General features: G+C 42.0%; 1 protein-coding gene across 3 annotated transcripts; it reads right to left on the reverse strand.

The window, feature by feature from the left end:
- Positions 1–511: 511 nt before the first annotated feature.
- RBBP7 (RB binding protein 7, chromatin remodeling factor) lies at positions 512–25,790 on the reverse strand (the record flags this gene model as incomplete). 3 transcript variants are annotated; one of them, XM_082865447.1, is made up of 12 exons in its annotated part: positions 512–937; positions 1,648–1,758; positions 4,691–4,748; positions 6,691–6,767; positions 8,138–8,215; positions 8,333–8,459; positions 9,220–9,380; positions 13,610–13,725; positions 14,873–15,046; positions 18,668–18,813; positions 24,524–24,668; positions 25,694–25,790. In XM_082865447.1, 12 exons carry the CDS (start codon positions 25,788–25,790, stop codon positions 869–871), a joined length of 1,359 nt encoding a protein of 452 aa, XP_082721573.1. In that variant the 3' UTR covers positions 512–868. The 3 variants fall into 3 exon arrangements, with proteins under 3 accessions (XP_082721573.1, XP_082721572.1, XP_082721571.1); XM_082865446.1 differs by lacking the exon at positions 25,694–25,790 and adding an exon at positions 25,482–25,636 and having other exon boundaries at positions 14,873–15,019; XM_082865445.1 differs by lacking the exon at positions 25,694–25,790 and adding an exon at positions 25,482–25,636.
- Positions 25,791–26,330: the final 540 nt, after the last annotated feature.

Consider the following 26,330-nt stretch of genomic DNA (forward strand, 5'->3'; position numbering starts at 1 on the left):
GTTAGGACGCTACGCTTTGTGCAGTGCGACTGACTGACTGACTGACTCACTAAAATGCTTAAAAAATATTTCTTTAAAAAAATCAATGCGAAAACCATCCCTAGCTGGCAGGCCTCACAGCAGAGGTTGAGGGCCAAGCTGCAGGCCAGTCTGTCCCCTTTGCTCACCTGCCACACAAGCTTTTCTTTCTTGGGGAGAAATCTCGTGTTTGTTTAAAGCTGCCCAAGTTAAGGCAGAAATAGCATATGGGTCAAATGACATTAAGTTTTAGGTAGTTCTAGATTCACCAATCAAGCACAAAATACAGACACCTAACTTCTCCCCACGTCTGCATAGGATGCCATCGCGTACCTTGGAAAGAAATTCAGGTAGTTCTCAGCATGTATACCCTGACAGCCTCCTCATGAAGGGACATACATAGATCCATCCATACACACACACACACACCCAACCCAGGTTCTAAAAGAATAAAACAAAGTTTATTTTAAAACTTTATTTCTGCAAAGCCAATCAAGAAGTGTTGGAGGGGAAAAGTGTAAAAGTTAATTATTCTTGCATATTTGGGAAGAGCAAGCACTTAGTTTGAGAAAACAAGGACTTAAAATAGTTGAATCAAAGGCAGTACCCTGCTACTGTATTTTAAAACAATGGCTGATGATCTTTCTTAAGCAACATTCCTTTCTTCCCTAAAAGCTACAATATGATACAGTACGCAATAGCTCACTTGAAAAGTGCTAGGATCAGAAGGTAAAGAACGCCATATGCCACCCCACTTAGACTTTCTACTATACAATGCCATTTTGGCGCTTGATAAATCAAGCATTTGTGTAGCATTACATTCAATAGAAACGTTTCTCGTACTTTGGGTTTAAGATCCTTGCCCCTCCAGTTCCGATGTTGTGACATCTGACTCTTCATCATTGTAAATATTTTCAGCCTGGAGACAACCAAATAAAATCAGAGGTAAAACTCCCCAAAGATTTTACAAGACTATCTAAAAATAGCATTCACTAGTTCTATCCAGATTTTAGCTGTCACTGGCCAGCGTGATTTAGTGCTGGAAATTAAATGTGGACACATTTTGGAGTAAAACTTAGTTTCCTTTTTGTTTTACCCCCAAAGACCAATAAATTTCATGAGGAAAAGGCACGCCAGTGTTCTCAAAAATTATTTGCCAGCATGTAACTCCACACACACACCTAGCTGCCCATGCACTACTACTTATTTCAGTTATCCATAAAAGGTGTTTTCCAAAAGCATTTCAGACACTTCGACGGAGTGATAGTCCTGAAGTGCTTAGTGCACATCACCACAGAACTCAGTATCTCAGTGTGAACGCACTGATGTTTCCACCCGTATCCTTCATGCCTACGACATATCAGACACTGGACATGGAGCAGTGAAGCCAAGAGCCCAGCTGATAAAGGGCGTAACGATCATGAAAATCGGAGCAGGTACTATGTCTACATCAACGTGCACAGATTTCTCCCAACCCAACAGGTGCATATTGAACTAAAGACTGCTGTTAAAATGGAAAAAGGTCTTTTCAGACTTTCTATAAATATTTGATATATGTCTATTACATTACATCATTAGTAAAATCTCTCCAAGATAGTCATTGAGGAAAAATAAATACTTTAGGCTCACCATTTGCCATATCTGCATGATGTTATCCTCGGACACCGAGCAAATGACCCAAGGCTCATTGGGGTTCCAACTAAAATCTGATATCTTGGCGGTGTGTCCTCCATGAATAAACTGTTAATAAGAAGGAAAAAAGCCTTGGTTTCATGTCTCATGTTAGAAGTTAGTTTTTAGAGCATCAGTCTTGTAATGGGTCGCTGAACTGCAGTTTGGAGTGAGGGTGGTACAGGCTTAGTAAGCCAGCCCTCCACCACTCTTGATTTTGGCAACTTCCAAACCCTCCAAAAAAGGTGATAGGATAGTACAACGAACGCCTGGATAACCATCACCTAGGTTCCCCAAATACTATTTCGTTAACACACCACCTGCTGAGCCACCACAAAGTTGCAGACAGCACACCTAACCCCTAAATACTTCAGCCTGCATCACCGAAAACAAAGGACATTTTCCTTCACGACCACAGTGCCATTTCCATAGCTAATATAATTAACACTAAAATTCTGCCTCATTAGCAAATATATAGATACAAATATTCAAGGTCATACATTTCCAGGATGTCTTATGTTATACATACTCTCCTAAAACTGGCCAACCTGGAGTCTCCTGGTTCTTCTGTGGCCCCCTGAAAGATCCCCTTCTCCCCCTTACTAATGGAAAGGCATACTTCTCAGCCATCCTTCAATCTCTCCAAGGCACACTGCCCCAAGGCTGGGGGAAAAAAAGAATTCTTGGGACTCCAGAAGGTCCCCCATAAGACCTAAACCGAGGTATTTGCTAAGAAATGCTGAAGCGGGCAGTCTTACTTCCTGCACTGGGCTTTATTTATCTTAGAATTAAGATTCAGAAAAAACAGTTCTTGGGACTTCCTTGGTGGTCCAGTGGTTAAGACTCCGTGCTTCCACTGCAGGGGGCGCAGGTTCGAGCCCTAGTCAGGGAACTAAGATCCCACGTGCCACGCAGCGCGGCCAAAAAAAAAAGAGGACTTCCCTGGTGGCACAGTGGTTATGAATCCGCTTGCCAATGCAGGGGACACAGGTTCGAGCCCTGGTCTGGGAAGATCCCATGTGCCGCGGAGCAACTAAACCCGTGCACCACAACTACTGAGCCTGTGGTCTAGAGCCCATGCTCTGCAACGAGAAGCCCGCACACCACAACAAAGAGTAGCCCCTGCTCACTGCAACTAGAGAAAAAGCCTGCGCACAGCAACCAAGACCCAGTGTAGCCAAAAAAAAAATTTAGAAAAAGAAACAATTTTCACATGGAGAATATGAATACTTTGTTATGAACTGGTAAGTCACCCTTCCTGACAGAAAGTCAGATTTGACTTTAGTTTGACAGTGAGATCTATCTCCACCAATTAGGTTATATGCAATGTAACTATTTTACCTAGTATAAGATGGGATAAACAGCTTTTAAATGTAGTCATAAAGGGGACATAAGTGAAAATCCTTTCAGACCACAGGCTTGGAATACAGGAGTCATTAAATCAAGACATTGTTATATTTAAATTCTTGTTAGTATCCAGTTTACGACACTTAAATGTCCCTTGATTTCAGACTCTCATGAAAAAAGAAGCAAAATACTAGTGGATTTTGTCAAGGCCCATGAAACTGTTACAGAGACATTGTACAAATACATTGTCCTCTCCCTGTAATATCAAAAACTAGCAGGAAACCTTAAAAACATGATACACTAAGTGCAAGGATCAGTCACAAAAGACCACATACTGCATGATTCCTGTCATATGAAACATCCAGAACAGGCAAATCTAGAGAGATAGAAAGTGGATTAGTGGTAGCCGGGGGCTCACAAAAGAAGACTGGGAAGTGATGGTTAAGGGTACAATTTCTTTTTGAGGTAAAAAAAAATATTCTGAAATTGACTTGTGGTGACAGTTGTCCAACTCTATGAACATAGTAAAAATCACTGAAGTGTATACTTCAGTGAACTGTATGATCTGTAAATTATATCTCAGTAAGCGTTAACAAAGTAAAAAAAAAGAAAAAAGTAAAAATGGTTGGTAGCAACACCTTAGCTAAAAAAAGACTTAAAAAATTTACGAGGCCCTGCATCACAAAACAGACTTCTCAAATTAAGACACCCAATACAGAATACAGCATTTAGATGCTGTCATCTGTCTATGGTAGCACTTTATTGAGAAATACTATAAGCAGCAGAAGTATTAACACTGAACGTGCTAGTACATCAGGCACGGTAACACACAGGGCAAGGAGTAAGGGGGTCTCGGATGGCCATACTATGTGGCATCTAGTGAACATCTTCTGTGTGCAGGGCTCATCCTCAATGGCCTTCTTTACCTTTTAAAAGTGGTGGGCAAAGCCCAAGCATTCCAAAAATTAGTACTGGCCTAAGAGCTAAATATACGTTACAGAGGAACGAGTGGTTATCTGCCAAATGACTGGTGGAGATAAATGTTGAATTCAGAGTGAGGACAAAGAACCATTACCAAGTCTGGCAATGAATCATAGAAAAGTGACCTGAAGTGTACAATGAAGGACTCAGAGTCAGGAAGGATGAGGACAGATACCACCATGCAAACCTTCAAAGGGCCAAGGAGATGCCAAGATAATTTAATTAGGAATGGGAGGAAGATGGTGGGCACTGTTGGCATCAACAAGATCGAGGAAGCATTCATTTTTCTGAGCAGGGAACTTAATCAGGTCATTAAGTTTTTCCATACTGTTAGAAAGTGTTAAGTATTGCTAATTGAATATCAATGCCCCTCACCCCCAAACCCTCAGAAACATCATAATTGAGAGAATCAGTGAGAAATTATTATACACTATTTTTCCAGGAGCCTAAATTATTCTTAGTGAAACATTGGTAAAACCTACTGGGCTCTATTTACTATTTTCAATAAATGTCAAAACTCTATCACAATAACCTCCAAGGCCTCCAATTTGAAATCATCTTCAAGAGCTAGAATTTGAAGTTCTTGACTCATTTTCCAGATACATGAAACAATGACAAATAGTCCAGTCTGCATATGACATTTCATCTTGCATTAAGAAAAGCCAATATATACCAGGAGTTCTGGAGGCCCGTCTTCTGCATCTTCTGCTGATTGTTCTTCTCCAATTTTGCTATTGAGAAAGAACACAATGCCTTCATTACTGAAATTCTTCTAGCATCAATGTTTGCAAAGCCAGCATCAGCCCACAAATCCCATCCTAAAACACACACTCTAAAAGCAACTTACTTCTCTAGTGTTATCGGTTAGAGTTTTTGTATTAATTATTTGGTGGGAGGGTGTGGTGCTTACTTCCTGGAAATGGTAATAAGAGCCGTTCATAACTGAAGCTGAAGAATAGTAATTATTGTTAATAAATATTAACTTAAAATTCATTCAATATTTTAACTTGAGGTGTTTCCTGCATTAGGATTAAAAGGTGAAAAGAATATAAAATATCTACAGAAGAACTGATGCCCAGTCCCTACACTTCACTCTTAACGCCTTTTTCATCCCAGGAGTGAAATACAATTACACATCAGTACTGTAGATGTGTCTAAAGATATGACAACAAAACAACTTTAACTATGGAATATATAAGCCAAGGAAAGGTTAAGTTTTAATTTTTTCTTATCTTTAAAAACGTCAATTTGTAGAATTTGCTGCCAGCAGTTCCAACAGTGAAATCACTCGTTACACACCAATCATCAGCCCTGATACCTAGGTACACAGGTGGACTTTGCTAGTAATAGCTGCTAAAAAAAAAAAAAAAATACAGCCAAAATACACAACTTTCCATGTGCTAGACTTTTTCTTTCCAATAAAGCTAATCGAACAAGCCAAACACATGGGACTGCTAGACAATTATGTTTCTCCTCCCACTGTCAGGAGAACAATCGCTAACATCGACCATTTTAATCCATAATTTTATCTAATGTATGCTTTTAACAGCAAGCAAGACATGAATAAACTTTAAGAAGAAATTATACAATGCCTGCAAATTTATTTACGGCACCCCTAAAGACAATCCAGTTGCCAGGACATCAGACTTTCAAACCTTGCTGCACCAGTTCATACAACACTGTAGTTTTTGTTTAAGGTTTCTAATTTTACTACTAAAATTGTTTTCAAGTTAAAAAAAAAATCACTCAAGTGTCTGTTTTAAAGATTCTCTACATTTTCAAGCATCTATCACAGCCAGAGTTTGTTCCATAAGAACACAGAACATTAGATGTTTAGCAGTTTTACAACACAAGCATTTTATTCTGCAGTGTCTCTATTCCATACACTGAAAAGTGGGTCTACTGTCTCTGTAAGTAAGGCAGCCTTGACTAAAAACTTAGTCCACTTCAAAGCAATACAGGTAGGAAAGAAGTTATTTTCAGGAATTTAATGATTTAAATTTGAGATAAGGACATCTTACAGAGATGTATGTAACGGAACATTATTAATGGCTCTAAAGGCTCAAAAAAAGCAAAGGAGTCTGAAATTCTTGCAACAGCAACTCTGCAGTCAAGGAACTTTAAGAATTGGGAGCAACTCTTTACACAATGAGCGCCCAGAAGAACTTAAGATCTCTTGACAGCACGGGCTGTGCTTATCCTGTTCCCAAGTTTACCCCAGCAGTTACACAACCCACAGCGGGAGCTCATACCTGCGAAGAGAACCAATGAAAGCACAGAAGAGCAAATGGTAAAAAACCTGAGAAAGACCAGTCCTGCAGGTGTAAGTGTGACCCAAGGAGACATGAACAGCTCATGTCTTTACCCCCTTCTACAGCAGAAGTGTTTTCAATGCCATCATTTTGATGTTGAAACACACATGCACCCCCGCCCCCTGACTTCAGTCCTAATTATCAATAGAAAAACAAAACTCACACATGCATAAATTTACTTTACAGTCCATTTGCTGATTCACTTCTATTTTATGGAACAGACTCTTCAGGAAGGTACTTAAAATTAATATTAGACTTATTAAACTGGGGTTAGCAAATTGCTCTTCTAGTTTATGAATTACTACATAATCTGCCAGATTAGCATATTTATGCAATTTCTTGTCACCAGATACTGAGTTACCTTAAATCCCACACGTTCAGGCGGCGATCAGTACCACTTGAAGCCAGAATAGTTTCGTTATGTGGAGACCAGTGGACCTAGCAATACATATTTGAAAATGTAAAGAATCATCCGTTCCTAAGTTTGTGGATATTGTTCTAATCCTTGACATTTTCCCATTTCGTGTTCTATACCCTCTCCTTGGCCTACAAGCCCTCACCCTCTTTGTCCTGTCCCTTCAGGTACTCTTTTTTTTTTTTTTAAACACCTTTACTGCAGTATAATTGCTTTACAATGGTGTGTTAGTTTCTGCTTTATAACAAAGTGAATCAGTTATACATATACATATATCCCCATCTCTCTTCCCTCTTGTGTCTCCCTCCCTCCCACCCTCCCAGGTGGTCACAAAGCACCGAGCCGATCTCCCTGTGCTACGCGGCTGCTTCCCACTAGCTATCTGTTTTACGTTTGGTAGTGTATATATGTCCATGCCACTCTCACTTCGTCCCAGCTTACCCTTCCCCCTCCCCGTATCCTCAAGTCCATGCTCTAGTAGGTCTGTCTTTATTCCCGTCTTACCCCTAGGTTCTTCATGACCTTTTTTCTTTCTTAGATTCCATATATATGTGTTAGCATACGGTATTTGTTTTTCTCTTTCTGACTTACTTCACTCTGTATGACAGACTCTAGGTCCATCCACCTCACTGCAAATAACTCAATTTTGTTGGACCATCTCCTCAGCTTTCCCCCAGGAAGGTCATACTCCCCAACACAAGGGAACTCAGCTAGGGGTCCAAATAAACTTATTCAGCCCCAAAACCATCCCAGAAGCTTTTAACATTTTCAATGAAGTATATTTTAGCCTATGCAAATCTCTGTTTTAAACCACATACAAGATATTTTTCACTAGAGGACCCACCATGCTGATATACCTTAAGGGAAGAATCTCTGGATTTCACTTTTTAAAATTTTATTTACTTATTTTATTGATTGATTGCCGTGCCACACGGCTGATCTCAGTTCCCCGACAAGGGACTGAACCCAGGCCATAGTAGTGACAGTGCCGAATCCTAACCACTAGACCACCAGGGAACTCCCTTCACTTTTTAAACTGATCCTATTTTGCAAGGTTTTTTCCTTCTACTTCTGAACTAAGAGTTTCTAAAAAGATCCAAGTTATTTCTCACTAGTTAACTTACACAGGAGAAGAGGAGCTTTCAAAAATAAAAAACAGGGATTCCCCTGGCAGTCCAGTGGTTCGGACTCTGCGCTTTCGCTGCCGAGGGCGTGGGTTCAATCCCTGGTCGGGGAACTAAGATCCTGCAAGTCACGAGGTTTGGCCAAAAAAAACAAAACAACAACAAAAAAACAATGCCCACTGACCATGATATAAAAGAAAAAAATTTTTTGATTTCCCTCTACCAAAACGTTACTAAAATCTGACAGATATCAGAAAACTGTCACATACCTGGAAAATTTCATCTTTATGAGATTCGAAGGTATGGAGTTTCAATTTTAAATTACGCAGATCCCATAAAGCTACAGTCTGAAGAAAAATAAATGAAAAGGAATTCATTTATGCACTTTACATAAGAATTTTAAAATATTGCAGTAACAAGACCACTGGGTTTGTAAACACCAAGTATGCAAAAACTTAAGAAACCTTATCCGCAGAGCCAGTTGCGAGAATGAACTCGCTGTAGGGATTGAACGACAGGCAATTGACCTCAGCGGTGTGCGCATCAACCAGGTGGCTCGGCTTGGAGGTGGTGTTGGACCTGGTGTCCCATCTAAAACACAAAGGTACAAGCAAGGCACATAGCACACGAGCAGGCTGCTCAACCCGACCCAGCCTCTCTCCCCAACGCTTGGCGCCCACACCAGCACCACCCCACACCACTGTTCTCTCGCTAACTCGCCCCTTCAGGGACACCAACCACGCAGAGTTGGACTTCCAACCAGTAACTGATATGTGCTAAACCTGCGCAAAACAAACTAGGGCTATTTCTGCCTTCTCGTTCCTTACGTTCCTGTCTGGATTACCAGCTATTTCAAGCGTACACAAAATGCTACATAAAGAAAATAACAATTTGATGCCTACAGCCTTGTCAGATTTCCGTGTTTTGCTTTGTTTGCCTCAGATATTAGCTTATGAGATAAAAAGCATTCCAGGCAGTTGAATGCAGCCCCGTGGCCATGCCTTGATGCAATCACTCTCTCCCTCAACTTCAATGCAAACCACCCTGATCCCAATTTTGATACATACCACTGCCCTAAGCATGTTTCTTTGTGTGTACATACCTGTTTTCCTTTCTTTTTCTAAATAAAAAGTTGTGTTCAACCATACAGCACAGTAACTTTTATGTAAAAAGGCCATACCTACTTGCAGTTTATTATGTCAATTATACCTCACTAAAGCTATTTTTTTTCTTTTTTTTGAAGGCCAAGACATAATTACAAAAAAAAGAAATCAAACCACAGGCCACCACAATCACTGATGGCCATTCAGGACACCCATATAATGAGACCCCACTGAATTTTCCACCTTACATCATAAGTTTCTGATCATCAGCAACAGATCCAAACAATGATTCATGCAGCAGGTGCCAGGCCACATCCTCTACAACAGCCGAGTGGCCAGTAAAAATCGCTTTAGCATCCACAATTTTGCCTTCCTTTGGTCCTGCATTAATATCCCACAGACAGACAGTCTGAAGAAGGAACAAAACAAGTTATAAGATACTGAATTTAAATGCTAACACCTTATTTAAAACACCTTTATTAAAAACAAAACTACTTAACTATATAAAAGTTACAAATAAACACGAGGAGGAAATATAAACAAAAGTAAAGCTTCATAAACAGAAGAGTGTATTGGTACAGCTTCCACAATCTGAGATGCAGAGGGCAAGGAAGATACAGTGTAATGGGGACAGGAAGACAGCATGGTGGCAGGCAAGAAATTCAAGATAGAGCTTCCACCTACATACATTCAGTCAAGTATCTAAAATTCACCCAGATTACACAACACAACACTGACAGCCTGGTGTTCGGTATCTACTGAACAGAAATGCACATCTTAAAACTTAACGCTGGGTTGGGAGACTGGGAATTAAAACTAAAATATGCCTCTTAAAAAGCAAAAGCCTTTGGCCAAGTCTCACTTCATGGCAGAAACCACTACACACATCGGGAAGTGCAAAAGGTGAATGACCTAGGAACCCCTATGAGGCTACTGGAAGATGCCACAGGGCCTGCCCAGACCTCAAAGATCACAGATCAGCAGACTCTGGGAGTTGAGTCTCTTCTTAACATCTCATCATAAAAATAGTTGAGAAAAGTCTTAAGTTTCTATGAAAAAATACTGCAAGCTATAGCACAATGATTCTCATCTCAATGGTTTAAAACAAGAGGTAATTCCATTAAGCTATATTCGACCTAATTCCACTGACACTAGTATCAGCTTCATCTCTTTATAAATCACTTTTTTTACCTGAAAGGGTTTCTGTTACATAATACACATGGCCCTTAGTCTCTGTTGGTACTTGCACAATGTACATGCACGGAAGAGACGGAACGTGTGGAACTCTTGCCATCACCTGTTCCTCACCTCAGAAGGATCCTGGGAACATTAGCAAGATCCCTGGCATATGTGGAGCCCCTGGGAAACGTCAGCTATTAATTATGACTAGCAACTCCCAGCCTGGTGTCTTCAAAAAGTACTAGCAGTTAAGTTCCTGAGTATAACCCATCCTCCCTGTTGGGAGGATGTTCACTTTGAGGGAAACAAAGGAAAGCTTCCTTCCAGAGAACTGAGGTAGACCCTTGCTTCCCAGCCTCCCTTGGAGCATGGTTGCAAGAACATGACATGGGCTCAATCATCTGACCAGGTCTTCGAATTGTGAACAGCAACAAAAGGAGAATCTGTTCTGATGATTGGGGGGCGGGGGTGTTACATCCACTTTCCAAGGGTGGCAAGAATGACATCCTCACTGGCCTAATTTGGGTCAATGACCCGGCCTCCCTTTTTTCCAGACCATTTTCTAGCCGCCACAGCACTTCTGTGAGCTACCCTACCCAAGGCCCTTCCAATCAATTACTTTTCTGTTTAAATCAGCCAGCACCATCTTTGCAGCCACCAAGGAAAATAGTTTTGGAAGTTCTCGAAAAAGTAAAAATGGCACTACCACATGATCCAGCAATCCCACTTGGGTATTTATGCAAAGAAAACGAAAACACTAACTCGTAAAGATATCTGCACCCCCATGTTCACTGTGGCATTATTTACAATAGCCAAGACAAGGAAACAACCTAAGTATCCATCAATGCATGAACAGATAAAGATGTGCTGTATATACGCAATGGAATACTACTCAGCCATAAAAAGAGGAAATCTTGTCATCTGTGACAAAATGAACTCTGAGGGCAGTATGCTAAGCAAAGTAAGTTAGAGAAAGACAAATACCACATGATCTCTCTTATATATGGAAACTTAAAAACAACAACAAAAAACAAGCTCATAGACACAAAGAACAGATTGGTGGTTGCCAGGGGTGGAGGGTGGGAGAAATAGGTGAAGGGGGTATACATTTATTTTTTAAAAACAAATTAAAAGAGATATTTTTTAAAAGATCACTCAGAAAATGCCCCTGAAGAATATCCTTAAAAACAAAAAATAAAAATAGTAAAAATTTAAAATTTACAAAAAGGTAGAGAAAAATTATAGAAAACAAAACAAAACAAAACCATCAGCCAGAGTTGGTTTTGGTTGTTTGTAACTAAACAATCTTGATTGGGCCAATTGCCTACTTTCAATATTTCAAAAAGCTGAACAGAAACTGCAATTAACAGACAAATAAAGAAGGTCTGTGATGTGACAGGCCCTGTTCTAGGTATGGGGATATACTAAGGAAGAAGGCAAGTAACCTTCTCTCACAAAGCTGACATAAAACGCTAACTGTGGCCAAGTTACATGAGCTTTCAAAAGCTCCAGAAGTCTACTCTCGGCTTGTACTTGGAGTCATACCAGACACTTCAGGCTTACAGCATGGGAACCATGAAAGAAAATATGGGGCTGTTAGTGGCAAGAATGCTACAAACGTTGATCTATAATAAATTAACAAGATCACTTTGCATTTGTGTGGTACTTTTCATTAATTAAAACACTTTATATTAAAAGATGCCAAGGCAACTCAACAGGGAAAGATTGGCTGGGAAAGCTAGATAGCCACACACAGAGGATGAAGTTGGACCTCTACACCTCACACCATATCAAAATGGATCGAAGACCTAAATATAAGAGCTAAAACTGTAAAATTCTTAGAAAAAACATAGGTGTAAATTTTTGTGATGTTGGATTATGTAATGGTTTCTTAGATATGGTATCAAAAGCAAAAGTGACATAAAATATATAAACTGAACTCAAAATTTAAAACTTCTGGGCTTCAGAGGAAATCATCAAAAAAGTGAAAAGAGGGCTTCCGTGGTGGCGCAGTGGTTGAGAGTCCGCCTGCCGATGCAGGGGACACGGGTTCGTGCCCCGGTCCGGGAAGATCCCACATGCCGCGGAGTGGCTGGGCCCGTGAGCCACGGCCGCTGAGCCTGCACGTCTGGAGCCTGTGCTCCGCGACGGGAGAGGCCACAACAGTGAGAGGCCCGCATACCGGGGGGGAAAAAAAAAGTGAAGCGACAACCCAAAGAATGGGAGAAATTAAAAAAATATCATATATCTGATAAAGGACTTGAATCTAGAATATATAAAGCACTCTCAAGGAAATACAAAATGAAAATGGACAAAGGATTTCAATACAAATTTTTCCAAAGATGGTACAGAAATGGCCAGTAAGCACATGAAAAGATGCTCAACACCATTAGTACATATAAGTCAAAACCACAATGAAATACCACTTCACACCCACTAGAATGGCTATAATAAAGACAGACCATAACAAGTGTTGGTGAGGACATGGAGAAGCTGGTAGCCTCATACATTGTTGGTAGGAATGTGAAGTGGTGCAGCTGCTTTGGAAAAGTTTGGCAGTTCTTCAAACAGCTAAACATAAAGTTACCACATGACTCAGTAATTCAACTCCTAGGTGACTACCCAAGAGAAATGAAAACATACCTACACAAAAACCTGTACAAAAATGTTCAGAGTAGCAATACTCAAAAGTAGCCCCAAGGGGAAACAACCCAAATGTCTACCAACTGATAAATGAATAAATTGTGGTATATCTATATAATGGAGTATTGTTCAGCCATAAAAAGGGATGAAGTACCGACACTGCTTTCACATGGATGAACCTTGAAAACATTAATGCTAAATAAAAGCAGCCAGACAGAAAGAGCCGCATACTATATGATTCCATTTATATGTAATATCAAGAAAAGACAAATCTATTGATTGAAAGTAAACTAGTGGTTGCCAGGAGCTCGGGGAAGGAAGGAGTGAGGAGTGACTGTTTAATGGGTATGGAGTTACTTTTTGTGACATTTGATGAAAATGTTTTAGAATTAGATACTAGTGATGGTTTCACAACTTTGTAAATATACTAAAACCTACAGATTGTACACTTAAAAAACAGTATAAAAAAACCCAAAAAAACCAAAAAACAACTAAACTAAAATGTAATTTATATTAATCAGGCCTCACAAACACTTTAAAGAGTCTCCATTACAGAGGTCCACTTTTAAATAATGGGACACCTTTTGCCCACTTTCCTTCCACTCTAAGGCTGCTTCAAAAGAGCTTTGTGGAATTCTAAGGCTCCAAAAGGGCAGTGTGATAACCATTTCTCTAAATCCTGTGGAAATGTTATCACAACAATCAGTATTATCTTAGAAAACCTTTCATCTATTAGTCTCCATCAGTGCAGAGCTGTCCGTGACACAGTCTTTAACTCTCAGTGCATGAGTAGATTAGGAAGAATAGGTTTCTCACATGGTCGTCAGATGCACTTAAGAGATGTCCACTCAAATTAGAATTCCAAGAAAGACCATAGCCTTCCTTTTGGTGGCCTCTTAACCTAAGATCAGGATTACATTCTCCACTTGGGTCTAAAAAAAAAAAAAAAACAAAAAAAAAAAAAGGAGGAAAGAAAAGAAAAGAAAAAAAAAGAAAAAGAAATACATTAACTACTAAGTGATTATCTGTTTATCAGAACTGGTAAGAGCAAATTCCCACTCCTGAGTGAGCCGTAACATTTATCATAATGCCTGGAAAAGCACCACACACAAGCAAGGACTTGGTTTCACCCACAACCACCCTGAAAAGCTGTTCTCTCTGCTTCCCTGAAAAGCTTTTCTCTGTGCTTCATTTCAAATACTCAATGCAAACCAGGTTTCGTGACCATAAAATGACTTGTTCCTTTGCAAAACCTAGTACTAAGCTCTAACACAAAATACTGAAAACTATACCAGCCCACAAATTTACATGGTGACAACCCACCCCAGCTCCAAGTCCAGTTTTAAGAACATTTTTGTGAGGAAACAGTTAACACAGCAGGTCTGGCTGTTCAGTCCTTGCATGTCTCCAAGGTAGCCTGCAACCATGACTGACCTAGCCAGCCCCTGGGAATGTGACTCTCACAAAATTCTTCATGTCGCCGTCTGATGAAGCTGTGTATGCCCAGAGCAGTGGGGCATGCTGTGGCAGCTTGTCGAGACCTGTAGGATTGTTGAGCAAGATTCATGATGCATCTGGCTTCACTGCTGGGGTCCTGAGTTTCCCTTACCATGGCTGGTCACAGAGCAGAATGTACCTGTGTGACCAGACCTCCATAAAATCCCCAGACACTGAGACTCAAATGGGCTTCCCTGGGCAGAGATATTTATGCCCCTGTGGTATGTGGCCCCAGAGGAGAAGGATTCACAAGACTATGCCTGACCTCTCTGGACTCTGCCTGATGTGTATCTTTCTCCTCCTGTCTTTGCTCTGTAACTTTTGCTGTAATAAACCTTAGCCAGTTTTTATTCCCGTTTTTTTGCTCTATATCCTTTGCTCTAATAAACTTTAGCCAGGAATATAATAACCTGCTGTGAGGTTCTTCTGTTAAATCACTGAACTTGGCATGGTTTTGGGACCCCTGAAACAATTTCTAAACCTTTAAAAATTAGAGTATACTAGTTTGAATGACGTCAAAGCTATTATCATTTTGAATCAAGAAGAAGGGTCAAGCAATGGTCTGACTTTATTACTACATACCTGGTTTAGCAGGGTGCTTTGTATAGTCAAAAACCAGCACGTCAGAAGACGGCGTTTTTGTAGCAATGATGTGAGGATTCTGCGGCATGTAACGAGCACGGTTTACTTCTCCTTCGTGGTTAATTTTAATTTCACATTCAATTTTTCCTGTTACAGAACCAAAGCCACCAAATTCTAATGTGAGAAGAAAGAAATAAACACATACACTTACGATTAAAATTCACAAGTCACTCAGTTTAATCAACCTGAGATTTTAATCTGACAGAATACAACACAAATTGCCAAGAGAGAGGGAGAGAGGGCACGCAAGAACACAAAAATATAGGCTCGCTTGTCACTTGGAATTAATTTATTCTCGAAGCCCATGTGAATTGGAAAATGTTGATACCTATTTTATGCAGTTCAGTTCCACCTTGGACTTAAAACATTTAAAAATAAGCTTCTTTCAGTTGTGAAGATGATGTAATTATTCACGAAAATTCAAATAACCACACAATTAACACACCTAAGCCTTTTAGTTCAAATACAACTCATTTGGAAGTGCTGAAATTAGAATTGTATTTTAGGTTTCATTAAGACAGGTTCATCCTCAGGAGTATGAACACTCCTTGAGTCTAAAGTCAAAAACATCCTCATATCGGAAATCCAACTAACACCCACTCAATCCCAAGACAGACAGGCAGGCAGGCAGGCAGGCAGGCAGGCAGGCAGACAGACAGACAGACAGACAGACAGACACACACACACACACGTACGTCAGTTCCACCAGAATCCCTGAACACATTCAATCCAGTTGAACATGTCGGTTCAACTGCTAGTGGAGTGCCAAAGCTAAAATGAGTGGGCTAACCTCCCTATCTGGTGTAGGAATATGACTACAATGTTAAATAGTTACTAAAAAGGCCTTGGGGGAAAAAAAGGCCTTGGAAAAGTGAGAAAGCCACATAAAAAGTGTAACTTCGGAGCAGAAGCAAGGTGATAGAAAGAATACAAGTAGAGAACATCTAAGCAGATAAGAGCAAACAAGAACATTTTCTCTTTTGTGCTCGTAGATACAAATCTGAATTAGTTGCTGACTTGAAAAAACTCGGAGGCTTCACATTATAACTGTTACTTCTTCCTGACCTATATCTCTTCTCCTTTGCACATTCCTTTTCAGCTCACCCTGTGTCTCAGGTCAAGTAACACTCACTCAAATGCCTAATGAAACCAGGCAGGTAACAACTAAAACAGACTGGCTGGGGCCTGGCGAAAACACACCGAAAGCAGTAAGCCTTTTCTCAGTTTCAGCCAGGCCCTGCTATGTGGGAATGCTCAAGCAACACTAGCTCCCATGCCTTACTATCAGAATTTAGCCATTCTTGGGAATTCCCTGGCGGTCCAGTTGTTAGGACTCAGTGCTTTCACTTCGGGGCCCGGGTTTGATCCTTGGTTGGGGAACTAAGATCCCGCAAGCCACGGGGCCGGGGGTGGGGGGATGGCGGGAAGAATTTAGCCATTCTTCTCTATGGCAAACACTGCTTACTATTTCTGAGGCTCAAAGTCATAGCCCATTTCACACAACAACTCTCACACAACCATACGCAATCACCCATTTCCCTCTTAGCACTTCCCCTTCCCATCGAGTCAATGGAAGAAAATGCCTCAGCCTTTCCAAGACACCCCTCCTGATCCTATCACCTGCCACCACCAGAGACCCTGCTCCAAAGCTGCCGCTTTTATATTTTCAATCTCCCACCACCGTGGACCCCAAGGATTCTTTCTCACCCTTCTGCTACAAAGATACTCAAGTTTCCAAATTCCTTTAGTGAAAACAAACTCAACAGCTCTCCTTTAATAAAAACTGGGCTTCCAGGTAAGATTTACTGTGTACACAGCACTTTGTTTTCTCAAACTCAAAAGGAAAAGCTTGAAAAATCACTATCTTAATGACAATAGTATCCATTAAAAATACCATAACTGAAAATTTTAAAAGGTGTTAACTGTGAATTACTGTAGTCACTTGTTAGAATGTAATTCACTGGACAAGTTACTAATAACAATATCTCCATGTATCATGCACAGAGACTAATTCTTAAGCTGAAAGTCCAATTAAGTACATAGTTTAGGACTAACAGCCATTAAAATTTTTCTGATTACAACAATATTTACAGAAATAATGCATAAGGTTGTAGGGTAATGGACTATGAATTGTGGGAAGTGGTAAACTGAGTAAATCATTTTGGAAAAGGTTTATATTATTTTAGGTTGACAATGAATATACCACACAACTCAGCAATTCCACTCCACTACATAAATTCTCCCACGTGTACGAGGAGATGGAACAAGGATGTTCACTGAAGCATTGCTCTTAACAGCAAAACACCCACACAGATACAATCCAACTGCCCCTTGATAGAAGAATAAATTAAGGTTTAAGCATAATGGAATACTATACGGTTGTTAAAAGAATGACCTAGGCATTTACATAGTATACACAGACAAAACTGAATGAAAAAAGCAAACTGCAAAACAACATTATGTATGTTTATTACTGTATGAATAATAAAAAATACAAATAGTTGAAAACGGCACGCTAATTTCAGGACCGTGATGAATTCTGGAGAAGCAAGCAAGGAGGAATGGAGTAGGGGTGGCAGGACTTTAGCTAAAAAGTAGAATTTTATTTTCATTAAGAAAGCTCTATTCAACCATTTGGGGCTGTGGGGAAAGCACTAACCCAGCAGGTCTGGTTGCTTAGCCCTCACAGTTCTGACGGACACTGGGCCCATGACTGACCCTTGACCAACTCCTGGGACCATGACCTCAGAATGTTCTCGATGTCACTGATGGGTTGATTTTGTGGGGTACATCTGAAGCAAGGGACCATGCTGTACCAGTCTGTCAGGGTTGCTTTGCACAAATATCAAGACTGATGATACGCACCTGATTTCATTACGGGGGTCCCGAGTTCAGCTGTCATGGCTGGCTGCCAATATGATGTGCCTACAAAACCAACCGCCATGAAAGACTGAGACCCTGACCCTCGAATGGGTGTCCCTGAGCAGAGATAGTCCACACTTGTCCCTGTCGTTTGCTGCCAGAGGGAAAGCACATCCTGTGTGGCCCTGGATGAGACTTGTGCTGGACCTCTGTAGACTCCCTGATGCTTATCTTTTTCCTGCTGCTTTTGTATTTTTCATTGTAACAAACTTTAGCCATGAGCATAATCTGCTGAGTCTTGTGAGTCCTCCTAGCAAAATCACCAAACTTGGGTGGTTGTGGGAATACCAAAACAGGGGAATGTATGATTGGATTGGGGGATGGGAGTCAACAGCTTCCATAAAAAACCCACTATTAACCGTTTGGTGTAAATGCCTCCTGACTTTTTCCTATGCCTACACCAACACATATTCTTACTGTTACCAAAACAGTTACTATAATCACACATACCAGTTACTCACTTTATTTTGGAAACCTTTCCATACCACTGCATACAGATTTATCTCCCTGTCTGTGTGTAAAATTCAAAGTTAGGTCATTCTTAGTAACTGCTGCACAGTATTTCAAACATACCATAATGTGTTTGACCAACTTCCTATGAACTAACATCTGGGTTGCTAGGTTGAGCCTAATTTTTCAATCTTGCAAATACTGCTACTGTAAAATCCTTGTGCACATGTGGGTGAGTAGTTCTGTAGGATAAAGTCCTAGAAGTTAAACTGCTGGGCCAAAAGATATTAGTACAACGTTTTAATAGCATATAATTAGAGGCCTATTCCTTGACACCAATGCTGGAATATATGGTATACCTACCACCCTTCTCACTGTCACAGTGGGAAGCATCAAACTGTGCATCATCATTCGGAATATGGACTCGAGCAACCACAAGATGATTCTGCTCATCAGATGTGTGAGTCCCCAGCACTAGCCAATGAAGGGCATAATCCTTTCCTTCTGGTCTGTTTAGGAAAGAAAGACAGTCATACTAATCCTTTAAGAAATCAGTTGCTAACAAATCCAGTCCATCACCCATCCCCATGTTCATAAATCATGACTTATTGCCTAAAAAAAAAATCTTCAATTTTAAATACACTAGTTGTTTCTGGTTTCCGAGTAAGAAGCAACAAAGTACAACGGAAAAAATAAAGTGCTGAGTCAGAAAAACTGGGTTTAAATCCTGGCTCAAACTAAAATTAGTTATACGCAATTCCTTAAATCACAACTTCCCTGTGGGCCTCAGTTTCTTCACCTAAACAACAGGTTATGAGTGAAAATGGCACTACGTGAAAACCCCTTGTTTATATTTACGGTGCTTAAAGCTTATAAAATAGGCATTCTCATTTTTACGGGAGAGGGGAGGTGGGTCTTTGTTACCCTATTCTGTGGAAACTCGCTTTGTGGCTGAAGAAATCACTGATACCTCTTGGCACCCTGGTCCAAGAAATGATTTTGCATCTGCATCTATTAACAATGCTTAAGCAATGATTCTGCATCTGGATCTATTAACAATGCTTTCCCATTTGTACTATCTAGAAGAGCAATTTTCACCTGTGTTCCATGGTCCCATCTCAGTAAGGAAGGCTGAGAAGTAAGGCTCTGGGCCCCAGCATCAGACAGCCTAGACTATCTGTTTCTAAATTCCAGTTGCACAAAGGATTCAGTGGTTTAGAAAAAAAGGTTTGTGGGTTACTTCTAGGCATGTAATTTATTAATAACTGGGCTTCCCTGGTGGCGCAGTGGTTAAGAATCTGACTGCCAATGCAGAGGACACAGGTTCGAGCCCTGGCCCGGGAAGATCCCACATGCCACGGAGCATCTAAGCCCGGGCACCACAACTACTGACTCTGTGCTCTAGAGCCCGAAAGCCACAACTACTGAAGCCCGCGCGCCTGGAGCTGGTGCTCCGCAACGAGAAGCCACAGCAAAGAGAAGCCCGCGCACCGCAACAAAGAGCAGCCCCCGTTCACCACAACTAGAGAAAGCCCACGTGCAGCAACAAGGACCCAACACAGATAAAAGTGAATAAATTTATTTTTAAAAATCTATTAATAACTAAAAAATACAAGATGAAATTTTACCAATATTTGGCTTAGGGTAAAAAACAGCAATAAATACACAAAAACTCCAAGAAAAGAATAAGGCAGCCATGGCTAAGCAACAGCAGTTTATTTGAAAAAAGACATGGGTCTGAGTCGACGTGCATTCAGTGACCAGGAATACGACGTGGCTATCAAAAAAGATAATTAATTTCATCTGAGATGAACTTATATAGGGAAGAAGGCAAAACACATGAGCATTCACTCACTTATTTTTAACTGGAAAAACTATACTTAGAAAATTAGGCTCTAGCAATGTACTTTAGGAGGATTTGGACAAAATGAAACCTTTACAAGGAATAGTGGCTTAAAATGAAAGGGAACCTAAACATATCTCATGAGAACCGTTTGAAAAGAAATAGGAATACTTGAGAGAAAGGAGGCAGCACAGAGCAATGTTAGGACTGACATAAAAGGAAGAAAGTGACTTCTTTTTAATGGCATTAAGCAGAAAAAACTAAGACCAGCAGGTAAAGTTACAGGTTAAACACGTCAATCCATCATATGACCTTTCTAAGGAGCAGGACCACAGATGGACTAGAGGGTCTGAAAAACTCCTTTTGACTCTAAAATTCAATTATTCTGGTTTCCCCTGACCCGATCATCACATAAGGATTTTTCTTTTTACTACAAATTCTTTCATCTCCATCATTAAAATACAAGCCTATTTTCCTGAGCCAATCAATATCTATTTTCCTCCAATACTGGATGCACCTAAGGCTGCAGAAGCACTCATTATAAAAGACCTTGTGCATTTTCAGTGCCAGAATCCTTTGACCACTTTAACTCTACTGCTAAGACATTCACCCAACAACCACAGATTATCACAAGGTTATTCTCAGTAGCATTGCCTGAAGCAGCGAAAGACTGAAAACAAATATCCATCAATAAGGAACTGGTGACATAAATTATAGTATATCCATAAACGGAATTTTTTGGAGCCTTTAAAACAAAAGAACATATATATAAGTATGCTGATAGGAAAGAAGTCTCCAATATAAACTTCTAATTAAAAAGTCAAGTGAATTGGGAATTCCCTGGTAGTCCAGTGGTTAGGACTCCATGCTTCCACTGCAGGGGGCATGGTCAGGGAACTAAGATGCAAAGTCAAGTCAACAACTTGCTACCAGAAAAAAAGATGGAGGGACACAGCATGTACTTCTTCATGCCGGCAGGATGGATAAGAAATCGCCAAACAAGGACTGCCTCCACTCTGGGTAAGGGAACTGGGAGAATAGAGGATGTGGAAGGGGGACTTATGCAGTTTTGTATCATCTGAGTTTGAATGTATACACAGGTTTTTAGGTAGAGAGTAAGTCTTAACATGTTTAAGAAATTATCCAATTAAGAGATATGAAATAATGATCTAGCAGTTTTGGAAAATAATTTCTTAGAAATACCTAAATAAAAAGTTTAAAGAGCCAAATCAATTATATGGATGATCACCTAAGTGAATTTAAGGACAACAGCTCAGAAAGTGCAAGTAATCATTCGGAAGCATGCTGTATGTAGGCAGAAGGCCAGCCTGATGAGGTTGAGTAGAGCCTATCTCTCAAAGAGCCAGGCTATAAGAGTAGCCAACATTTTTACTGTCCTACATAGTGACGAAACACAATCACAGTCCCTTCATACCCTAAACAGAACCCTGCAAAGCACCAGACAGCCGTCCTCAACACCCAAGAATGCAGGCTGGCTGGCATTTTCTTGCATTCCCAGAGCCACTGCACATACCACAACCAGATCCCACTTCTTTGCATGCAAAGAACACCATGGAATATATAATTTAGTTAAAGTATTTTCTGTTAAGTTCCTAAGTGTTAATATAAAAGTAATATCTGGGGGGCTTCCCTGGTGGCACAGTGGTTAAGAATCTGCCTGCCAATGCAGGGGACATGGGTTCGAGCCCTGATCTGGGAAGATCCCACATGCCATGGAGCAACTAAGCCCGTGCACCACAACTACTGAGCCTGCGCCCTAGAGCCTGTAAGCTACAACTACTGAGCCTGTGTGCTGCAACTACTGAAGCCCATGTGCCTAGAGCCCGTGCTCCACAGTAAGAGAAGCCACTGCAATGAGAAGCCCACACACTGCAAAGAAGAGTAGCCCCTGCTCACCGCAACTAGAGAAAGCCTGCGCACAGCAACAAAGACCCAAAGCAGCCAAAAATAAAAATTAAAAAATTAAAAATAAATAAATTAAAAAAAAAGTAATATCTGGGCTGATATACACAGATCTATAAGGCTGATATACACAGATCTATAATTTTAAAATCTTTACGTAAAACATGTTATAGGTAACATTTTAAAAAGACTTCAGTATATTACTCAGCCATAAAAAGAAATGAAATTGAATTATTTGTAGTGAGGTGGATGGACCTAGAGTCTGTCATACCGAGTGAAGTAAGTCAGAAAGAGAAAAACAAATACTGTATGCTAACACATACATATGGAATCTAAAGAAAAAAAAAGTCTAGGGGTAAGACGGGAATAAAGACGCAGACCTACTAGAGAATGGACTTAAGGACACGGGGAGGGGGAAGGGTAAGCTGGGACAAAGTGAGAGTGGCATGGACATATATACACTACCAAACGTAAAACCGATAGCTAGTGAGAAGCAACCACATAGCACAGGGAGATCAGCTCGGTGCTTTGTGACCACCTAGAGGGGTGGGATAGGGAGGGTGGGAGGAGGGAGACGCAAGAGGGAGGAGATATGGGGATATATGTATATGTACAGCTGATTCACTTTGTTATACAGCAGAAACTAACACACCATTGTAAAGCAATTATACTCCAATGAAGATGTTAAAATAAATAAATAAAAATAAAAAGACTTCAGTAAACAGCATTCATTGAAATACAAATGGAAAAAGAGAGATATTCCACCCTAACAAATGATTTCTGAATAGGAAAGGGTGGGATAATTACCATCAGTCACCATTTACTGTGTAGTCACTCTGCGCCAGCACTTAAACATGCACGATCTTATTTACTTCCTCAAGTGTAGGCTGTCAGAACCATGAGCACCTCCATTTACGGACCAGACTACTCCAGGATAGAGACTGACCAACTTGCCCTAATTCACAAAGCTAAGAAGCAAGGGGCAGAATTCAAACTCACGTCTCTAACTTTAAAGCCTCGGCTCTTTTCTACAGTTAGAGTAGGTCAAAAAGATCCAAGCCAATGTAAATCATCTGCTTAACAGGAAGACACAAAGAGTCAAATGCACATGATGCTCTAAACCAGAACCTCAATACCCTTAAGCATTTGACGGTCAAAGTTATAAATGTCAAGGATTAGAAACCTCCACTATTTAGTTCTTGGCTCTTCTTCCCACATCTGCACATTTACATTGAGATTTTTGGGAGGCCCAGTGGAAGTCCCTAACTGTATGGAAGTCAATGTTCACATACGGAAAATCTGGCCATCATATGAAGAGTTTTATATGAAGGTCATTTACTCTTATTTTTAAAAGTTCTTGCAAAATCCCCTCTCTAGAGTTTGATTAATCCTCATTAAGTTATATGCTCACAATACTCAAAAATTAATACACTTTTAAAGTACAAAGGCACGCGCACCGCAACAAAGAGTAGCCCCCACTTGCCACAAATAGAGAAAAGCCCGCGCGCAGCAATGAAGACCCAACGCAGCCAAAAATAAATAAATAAATAAATTTATATTAAAAAAAAATAAAGTACAAGGCCAAGTTCCTACTAGGAAAAGTGCAACTGTATGAGAAAGATAACCTAGTGCAGAGGTTGCCTCAACTCTGGGGCCACCTGGTTTGGGTTTGAAAGCCTGCTCCACCACTTACCAACTGTGTGACCTGGGGCATGTTATGTCATATCTCAGCCCCAGTTTCCACATGATTTAAAAAAAAGAATGATAAAAAGTAATTATTGTACTGTTGTATTAAACCAAATAATAGGACATAAAGCTCTTCAGATGTGCCAGGCCCTGTTCTAAGTGCTCAATAAATGTCAGCAATTATTACCAGAGAAATTTTACAAAGAGGTGCAAAGAACACTCTTATAAAAACCAACAGCAACCTCAAAGTGTATCCCATACTATAAGCCAACACCACCACCTTTTCGTTGGTGAACTGCTGCTAAATTCTCTTCACCTTTGCCAATTAAGACGTATTCATCTTGGGGGCTGGTTACAAGGGTGTATTCACTTTGTAAAAATTCATCAAGCCACACGCTTATGATTTGTGCACTTTTCTGTACACATGCTATTTTCCCATAAAGTTATTAAGAAATCCATTAGTCTGGGGCCCAAAGAAATGCTGATCTATATTTAAGTCCAAGAAATGTCAAATATATCCAGTGCATCCTACATATATCCTTAATCTCACAACAGATTCTTTGTCCCCTTTTAACGCCACATTTATACGTCAGAAACCACCCCATAAATCGCTTAAGTCCTGAAAATAAAAATCACCTGCCACACCACGCAAGGTCTAAATTGATGACTTGCGTATGTTCTATGTATAAAACGCCAAAAAAAAAACCCTAGGAAATTCAAGTCAATAGTTAAATTTATGCGAAATAAAAGTTGCCAGAAACCCTTACTTAGTCACTTCAGGAAGCCACTGAACGGTAAGGCTCGGCCACTGAAGAGCATGGGTCATAACCAGGTCATACAGAAACGGTGTATTCTTCTTCCAGATTTTATATTCTTCATTGATGACACGCTCCTCCACAGTATCTTCAAACACTGAAATTTGGAGAAAGCCCACACGATTAAGTGGCTGAGAGGAATCGGAGTCACAATCTCCACTGGAGGTCACCTCAAGACGACCACACCTAATCTCCTCTTTCCCTTTACCTCTAATTTGGACACGAACAACCAACTGCTCTTCCAGAACGTGGAGAGAATATTAACACCAGGGAGCTTATTTTTTTGCACTTTAAAATCAATACCGCCTGCGTATACAAAATTGGGTAATTACACAGACAACGCAATTGCTTTGCAGGTTACAGCTGTTCGCACCTGTTCCAAGATGACGACCCGTATGTAGAGGACCTCCCCGACCCACCCGGCGAGACGAATCCACGTGTAGCAGAAACCCATCAGCCCGCTCCCTCCATCCCCCACCAGGAGAGGCCTCTGATCCCACGCAGCCCGCGTCGGCAGCCATAAGCCAGCGGGTTCCAGAATCCCCCGGACAAGGGCCGCGACCCCGAGGCGGTCGACGCGCGCTCGTGTTAGGAGGCGCCGTGCCCGCTTTCCGGCGGCAGAGGCCGCCTCCGCCCGGGGGCCTAGGGAGCGCCGCCGCTGGAGGGGGGTGGCGGGAGGGGAGGGTGGCGGGAAGGGGGCCCAACCCGCGGCCCCACGCCCGGCTCCGGAAGTGCTCGGAGCCCTCCGCGCTGCGGCCCCGTCCCGCGTAGGCCCCTCGAGCCGCGCGCCGAGCCTCGCGCCCGGCCCCGCCCCCTGCTCCTCACGCCAATTCGCGCCTTTCGCCGGCGCGTGCCGCGGCCTCGCACGCCCGCCGCCCCCCGCCGCGCGCCGCCCCGCAGGGCCTCTTACTCTCTTTACTCGCCATCTTGCGTCGGGTGTTCGCCCCTCGCCGCCTCCTCGGACTCCCCTTGCTAGCCAAGAGCAGCCCAACCGCAGGCGCTCCTGCCTTTCCCAGGCACGTCACACACTTCTAGCTCTCGAAGCCTGAGCTCCGTCTTACAGCCTGGGTGCTCCCCAGACGCTGCGTCCTTCTCTCTCACCTCCTCCCCGCTTACGGGTACCGAGGTCTGAGGCGCTCTTCTCTCTCTCTCCAAACTTGGAACGAGACTTTTCAACCCGCGCCTCCCAGCCCGCCCAGGCAGCTGAGCGCAGGCGCATCCGCCCTGGGAAAAGTGAGAGGCGGTGGCGAGGCGGGCCTGGGAGCCGACGGCTTCGTCGCCTCGACCAATGACGTGTGGCAGGCAGGTTTCACGCGGCGTTCGGAGGCGGGCTTCTAGGGGTGGGCGGGGCGTTCCGCGGCAGGAAGTCGGCGAGGCGCAGGCGCAAGGACTCGCCCGGCGCTCCCAGGGCCGGCCGCGGGGGCGGATGGGGGCGCGCGGGGGTGGGGCGAAAGGAGGCGCGGCTTGCAAGCTGCGTGGGGGCTGCGTGGGGGCTGCGAGCCCCGGGGCGGCGAGCCCTGAGGCCGCGGGGCCTGGCTGCTTGCAGCGGCCGTGGCCGTGGCGGTGGGGGTAGGGGGCAGGGAGGCTGCCGCCGCTTAGCCAAGCAAAAATCTCAGAGCGAGAAAGGAAAATGGTTTCTAGTCTCGAGAGACTACTGTGCCCTCAAAGTCTCCCTGACAGTCGCGGGCATGCAATTCTCTGCACCCGAAAGTTCTCCCTCCAGCCGACTGGCCTTTTCTGGGGCCTGGTCGAGCCGCGG

The sequence above is a fragment of the Leucopleurus acutus genome (genome assembly GCF_964270905.1).
Source record: "Leucopleurus acutus genome assembly, chromosome: X".
NCBI classification, from domain to species: Eukaryota; Metazoa; Chordata; class Mammalia; order Artiodactyla; family Delphinidae; genus Leucopleurus; species Leucopleurus acutus.